At 45.3% G+C, this 7,869-nt stretch overlaps 1 protein-coding gene across 1 annotated transcript in view; it reads left to right on the forward strand.

Moving 5' to 3' along the window:
• The window catches only part of LOC310824329 (transmembrane protein 184C-like), a gene marked incomplete at both ends in the record, with an annotated part of 8,131 nt that extends 780 nt beyond the window's left edge, over nucleotides 1-7,351 (forward strand). The window contains 9 exons of the mRNA XM_083697583.1: nucleotides 77-207; nucleotides 1,154-1,190; nucleotides 2,522-2,727; nucleotides 3,710-3,784; nucleotides 4,915-5,008; nucleotides 5,326-5,438; nucleotides 5,857-5,956; nucleotides 6,565-6,736; nucleotides 7,059-7,351. Of these exons, the coding sequence (XP_083553709.1) occupies nucleotides 77-207; nucleotides 1,154-1,190; nucleotides 2,522-2,727; nucleotides 3,710-3,784; nucleotides 4,915-5,008; nucleotides 5,326-5,438; nucleotides 5,857-5,956; nucleotides 6,565-6,736; nucleotides 7,059-7,351 (1,221 nt within the window). The remainder of the gene's footprint in view (nucleotides 1-76; nucleotides 208-1,153; nucleotides 1,191-2,521; nucleotides 2,728-3,709; nucleotides 3,785-4,914; nucleotides 5,009-5,325; nucleotides 5,439-5,856; nucleotides 5,957-6,564; nucleotides 6,737-7,058) is intronic.
• Nucleotides 7,352-7,869: the final 518 nt, after the last annotated feature.

The raw sequence follows: 7,869 nt of genomic DNA on the forward strand, positions 1-7,869 counted from the left end.
GGACCCACAGCAAGGCATGGTTCATAGCGGTGGTGTTCTAAGTTCTAGATTCTAAGTTCTATGTTCTGTGTTGTAGGTGGGGACCCACAGCAAGGCATGGTTCATAGCGGGAGTGTTCGTGTTCATGACCATCCCCATCTCCCTGTGGGGGATACTGCAGCACCTGGTGCACTATACACAGCCTGAACTACAGAAACCCATCATCAGGTACACACACACACACACACACACACACACACACACACACACACACACACACACACACATATATATACGTACACACACTTACACGCACAAACACGCACACACATGCATGCGCAGACGCACGTATTCAGTTAGGTAGGTACTCTACACACCAGCCTGAAACCCATCATCAGGTAGGTACACACACACACACATACACACACACACACACACACACACACGTACACACACACATGCACACACACACACACACACACACTCACACTGGGTTTGAACCCACGTCACCTGCATGCCATACGACTGTGTTAGCCTGCTGAGCTGAATATGACTACTACACATCTGGTCTGGTCTGGTCTGGAGACTAGTCTGGACTACAACACATCTGGTCTGGTCTGGTCTGGAGACTAGACTGGACTACTACACATCTGGTCTGGTCTGGAGACTAGTCTGGACTACTACACATCTGGTCTGGTCTGGTCTGGAGACTAGACTGGACCACTACACATCTGGTCTGGTCTGGAGACTAGACTGGACCACTACACATCTGGTCTGGTCTGGAGACTAGACTGGACTACTACACATCTGGTCTGGTCTGGTCTGGAGACTAGACTGGACCACTACACATCTGGTCTGGTCTGGAGACTAGACTGGACTACTACACATCTGGTCTGGTCTGGTCTGGAGACTAGTCTGGACTACTACACACCTGGTTTGGGGACAACGTGGTTGCCATGACAACAGAGTTGGCCAGAGCAGAACCCCCCCCAATCCCAGCTAGGAGTGTTCTAGAACTACTGGTTATAGAGAGGGAGCTGACTCTGGGAGGACAGACATGCTGCCACTGTCCACCATTCTGACTTGCGTGTGTGTGTGTGTGTGTGTGTGTGTGTGTGTGTGTGTGTGTGTGTGTGTGTGTGTGTGTGTGTGTGTGTGTGTTGTGGGTTGACAGGATCCTATGGATGGTGCCTATCTACAGTCTGGACAGTGTAAGTGCTACACCTGTACAAACACACACACACACACACACACACACACACACACACACACACACACACACACACACACACACACACACACACACATACCGTTTATGCTGCAGTTATACTGCACAGACTCGTCAGGTTCACTTGCCCTTGCTCACACAGCAGTGAAAAAAGGTCTTTAAGCACAACATACATGAACTAAATAATACTAAATCTATATATCTATATATATACAATTAGAACTAAATAATATCTCGATTATATATACCATTAGAACTAAATAATATCTGTATTATATATAACATTAGAACTAAACAATATCTATATTATACATAACATCTGAATGAGATGGAGGGATATGGTGGTCAGTCATGGAGTCAATGACTCTGGTAGAGTAGAACTGTGGAACCGTCAGACATTCTGTTCATAGCAGCTTCTAGAACGTCCTGCCTTCTATTCAGGCCTGCCTATCGCTATGGTGACAGCCTTAATTGGAGACAGTGTGTGGTTGTCACAAGACCCACACTACACACACACACACACACACACACACACAGACGGCCATTCAGACACTGTGCTGACCCTCTCCACCATGCCCTGGTCATCATTCTCTGTGTTCAGTGTTCAGGTTCAGCTCACGATCCCTTACAGGACCCTGGTTCCCTCAGGTTCTAGATCCCTTACAGGACCGTGGTTCCCTCAGGTTCTAGATCCCTTACAGGACCCTGGTTCCCTCAGGTTCTAGATCCCTTACAGGACCCTGGTTCCCTCAGGTTCTAGATCCCTTACAGGACCCTGGTTCCCTCAGGTTCTAGATCCCTTACAGGACCGTGGTTCCCTCAGGTTCTAGATCCCTTACAGGACCCTGGTTCCCTCAGGTTCTAGATCCCTTACAGGACTGTGGTTCCCTCAGGTTCTAGATCCCTTACAGGACCCTGGTTCCCTCAGGTTCTAGATCCCTTACAGGAACCTGGTTCCCTCAGGTTCTAGTTACTCATCAACTCATCAATGTGAAGTCAACTGTCTACCCCACCGTACCCCTCCCTGTGGCCATACCCCTCCCCCCACCATACCCCTCCCCGTGACCATACCCCTCTGCCCCCCCCCCCTCCAGTGGCTGGCCCTGTGCTACCCCACCTTCGCCATCTACGTGACCATACCCCTCTGCCCCCCCCCTCCAGTGGCTGGCCCTGCGCTACCCCACCATCGCCATCTACGTGACCATACCCCTCTGCCCCCCCCCCCCCCCCCCCTCCAGTGGCTGGCCCTGCGCTACCCCACCTTCGCCATCTACGTGACCATACCCCTCTGCCCCCTCTCTGCCCCCCCCCCAGTGGCTGGCCCTGCGCTACCCCACCATCGCCATCTACGTGGACACGTGTCGGGAATGCTACGAGGCCTACGTCATCTACAACTTCCTCATCTTCCTGCTCAACTACCTGAGTAACCAGTACCCCAGCCTGGTGCTGATGCTGGAGGTCCAGGAGCAGCAGAAACACCTGCCCCCCCTCTGCTGCTGCCCTCCCTGGGCCATGGGAGAGTGAGTAGGGGGGGGGGGGGGGGGTTGTTGGGTATCCTGCTGTTGATAAAGGTTGATGGATACAGTAGAAGGAGGGAGGGAGGGAGGGAGGGAGGGGGAGAGGGGGGGGGGGGGAAGTAGAGGGGTATGCTGATGCTGCTTACACCTGTGATGAACTGAAGCCTGTGTTGTAGTACAGTAGAGACCCATGGTATTATATAGTATTATATTATTATATAGTATTATATTATTATATATTGTTATATAGTATTATATTATTATTATATAGTATTATATAGTATTATATTATTATATAGTAATTAGTATTATATTAGTATATTATTATTATTATTATTATAATATAGTATTATATTATTATTATATTATTATTAGTAGTATTATTATATAGTATTATATTATTAGTAGTATTATTATTATATAGTATTATATTATTATTATATTATTAGTAGTAGTATTATTATATAGTATTATATTATTATAGTATTATTATTATATAGTATTATATTATTATAGTATTATTATTATATAGTATTATATTATTATTATTATATAGTATAATATTATTATATAGTATATATAGTATTATATTATTATATAGTATTATATTATTATAGTATTATTATTATATAGTATATATAGTATTATATTATTATAGTAGTATTATTATATTATTATTATTATTATATAGTATATATAGTATTATATTATTATTATATTATTATAGTAGTATTATTATATAGTATTATATTATTATAGTATTATTATTATATAGTATTATATTATTATAGTATTATTATTATATAGTATTATATTATTATATAGTAATTAGTATTATATTAGTATATTATTATTATTATTATTATAGTATTATATTATTATTATATTATTAGTAGTAGTATTATTATATAGTATTATATTATTATAGTATTATTATTATATAGTATTATATTATTATATAGTATTATCCTCTCTCCTCCGTCAGGGTGTTGCTGTTCAGGTGTAAGCTGGGGGTTCTACAGTACACTGTCGTCAGGCCCGTAACCACGGTGATAGCACTGTAAGTACAGTACCACAGCAAACAGGAAGTGATGGAGAGAAGAGCTTTAACAAGAAACAACATTGATACAACATTACAACATTGATACAACATTGATACATAGATACAACATTACAACATAAATACAACATAGATACAACATTACAACATTGATACAACATTACAACATAAATGCAACATTGATACAACATAAATACAACATAGATACAACATTACAACATTGATACAACATTACAACATAAATACAACATTACAACATAGATACAACATTACAACATAAATACAACATTGATACAACATTACAACATTGATACAACATTACAACATAGATACAACATTACAACATTGATACAACATTGATACATAGATACAACATTGATACAACATTACAACATTGATACAACATTACAACATAAATGCAACATTGATACAACATAAATACAACATTACAACATTGATACAACATTGATACAACATAAATACAACATAGATACAACATTACAACATTGACACAACATTACAACATAAATACAACATTACAACATTACAACATAGATACAACATTACAACATAAATACAACATAGATACAACATTACAACATTGATACAACATTACAACATAGATACAACATTACAACATTGATACAACATTGATACATAGATACAACATTGATACAACATTACAACATTGATACAACATTACAACATAAATGCAACATTGATACAACATAAATACAACATTACAACATTGATACAACATAAATACAACATTGATACAACATAAATACAACATAGATACAACATTACAACATTGATACAACATTACAACATTGATACAACATTACAACATTGATACAACATTACAACATAGATACAACATTACAACATTGATACAACATTACAACATAAATGCAACATTGATACAACATAAATACAACATTACAACATTGATACAACATAGCTACAACATTACAACATTGATACAACATAAATACAACATTGATCCAACATAAATACAACATTGATACAACATTATAACATTGATACAACATAAATACAACATTGATACAACATTACAACATTGATACAGAGGTATATGAGGTGTGTTTATCCTGGTGTGTTGTCTGCAGTGTCTGTCAGCTGTGTGGGGTTTACGACGAGGGAAACTTCAGCTCTAGAAACGCCTGGACATACCTGGTCATAGTCAACAACATGTCCCAGCTGGTGAGAACACAAACACACATGTTATACACACACACACACACACACACACACACACACACACACACACACACACACACACACAGTGCAACGGACATATAACCACAGCATGTACTGATGTATTTGAAGGGTCTGTGCCATGTGGGTTGAGGGTGGTGTGTGTGTGTGTGTGTGTGTGTGTGTGTGTGTGTGTGTGTGTGTGTGTGTGTGTGTGTGTGTGTGTGACCCTGTCCTGTTTCAGCAATGTGTGTTTGACTTTACAGTTTCAGGAATTGTGTGTGTGTGTGTGTGTGTGTGTGTGTGTGTGTGTGTGTGTCCAGTTTGCCATGTACTGCCTGGTGCTGCTTTACAAGGCCCTGAAGGAGGAGCTGGCTCCCATACGACCAGTAGGGAAGTTCCTCTGTGTCAAACTGGTGGTGTTTGTCTCCTTCTGGTAAGAAAGGGAGGGAGGGAGAGGGGAGGGGAGGGAGGGAGTAAGGGAGGGAAGGGGGGGGGAGGGGAGGGGGGAGAGGAGGGGAGGGGGGAAAGGAGGGAGACAGGGGAGGAGGGAGGGAGGAAGAGAGGAGGGGAGGGAGGGAGGGAGGAAAGAAGAGAGGAGGGGAGGGGGGGGAGGGAGGGAAGAAGAGAGGAGGGGAGGGGAGGAGAGGGAAGGGGAAGGAGGGATTTTTCAGGCTTACATATGACCCTTTAGAGTTGTCTTCTTGACTCTGTGTGCCGAAAGTCTGGAATTCCATATTCCTTTGATGTGTTTGTCTCCCCCACCCCCTCTCTCTCCCTCCCTCACCCCTCTCTCTCTCCCTCCCTCCCTCCCTCCCTCCTCTCTCTCTCTCTCTCTCTCTCTCTCTCTCTAGGCAGGCAGTGTTCATAGCGTTCCTGGTGAAGGTTGGTGTCATCTCAGACACACACACCTGGGACTGGGACAGTGTTGAGGCTGTAGCCACTGGACTACAGGTACACACACACACACACACACACACACACACACACACACACACACACACACACACACACACACAGCTCTGCCATACACACACACACACACACACACACACACACAGCTCTGCCATACACACACACAAACACACACACAGCCCTGCCACACACACACAGCCCTGTCTCACACACACACACACACGCACGCACGCACGCACACACACACACACACACACACACACACACACACACACACACACACACACACACACACACACACACACACACACACACACACACACACACACACACACACACACACAGCCCTGCCACACACACACACACAGCCCTGTCGCACACACACGCACACACACACACAGCCCTGTCGCACACACACACACACACACACACACAGCCCTGCCACACACACACACACAGCCCTGTCGCACACACACACACACACACACACACACAGCCCTGTCGCACACACACACACACACAGCCCTGCCACACACACACACACACAGCCCTGTCGCACACACACACACACACACACACACACACACAGCCCTGTCTCACACACGCACACACACACACAGAGAGCTGTAAGTGTGCTGTCTCTGTAGGACTTCATCATCTGTATTGAGATGTTCCTGGCGGCCGTCCTCCACCACTACTGCTTCAGCTGCCAGCCGTACGTCCAGGAGGCGGAGGAGGGCTCCTGCTTCGACAGCTTCCTGGCCATGTGGGACGTCTCTGACATCAGAGCCGACGTCTCTGAACAGGTCCGCCACGTAGGTGAGTACAGCTGTGTGTGTGGGGGGGGTGTCAGAGTGTGTGTGTGTGTGGGGGGGTGTGTGTGTGTGTGTGTGTTTGGGGGGGGGGGGGTCAGAGTGTGTGTGTGTGCGCGTGCCTGCCTGCATGTGTGTGCTTGCGTGTGTGTGTGTGTGTGTGCGTATGTGTGTATGTATCTGTGTGTGTGTATGTATCTGTGTGTGTGTATGTATCTGTGTGTGTGTGTGTGTGTGTGTGTGTGTGTGTGTGTGTGTATGTATCTGTGTGTGTGTATGTATCTGTGTGTGTGTGTGTGTGTTTAGTTAACACCCTCCCCTCCCCCCAGGCCGGACGGTTCTGGGTCGGCCCAATAAGATGTACTTCGGTTCCACCGGTCGTCCACGCCACACGGAACACACAGGCCTTCTGTCTGGGGGGGCACAGGACCCCGTTGCCACGGAGACCACCTCCGTCCCCCCCTCCCCCAGGGGGCGGTACCAGGGCTTTGGCCACACCCCCACACCACACTCTCTCTCCGCCCCCGCAGGCTTCACTTCCTCTTCCTGGGAGGAGGACAGTGACCAATCAGACGGCTCGGCCCACGGCCAAGCCCCTGGCGACATCACTGCGAGCATGTAGGCGGAGTCGGGGACGTACTCCTCCCTCGTCTCCTCTCCTCCGCTCCCCCTCTCCTCCTCTCCTCCCCCTCTCCTCTATCCTCTCCTCTGTCCTCTCCTCCTCATCTCCTTCCCTTCATCCTCCATCCTAGCAAACATCTCAAGTCTGAAGGAGCTTCCTGTTCCTGATCTGATCTGGTCCAAAGAGAGATGGACAGGTGACTGATCTTATCCAAAGAGAGATGGACAGGTGACTGATCTTATCCAATGAGAGATGGACAGGTGACTGATCTTATCCAATGAGAGATGGACAAGTGACTGATCTTATCCAATGAGAGATGGACAGGTGACTGATCTTATCCAATGAGAGATGGACAGGTGACTGATCTTATCCAATGAGAGATGGACAGGTGGGAGCAGTGACAAGCAGGCATCAGCCATATTGTTGTCACCTGTCCTGTGTTTTCAGATCAGTGCAGAGAGGAAGGAAGAGGAGGAGGAGGAGGAGGAGGAGGAGGAGAGAGGGGGGGGGGGAAAACA

The sequence above is a fragment of the Argentina silus genome, assembly GCF_951799395.1.
Source record: "Argentina silus genome assembly, contig: scaffold_701, whole genome shotgun sequence".
Lineage (NCBI taxonomy): Eukaryota > Metazoa > Chordata > Actinopteri > Argentiniformes > Argentinidae > Argentina > Argentina silus.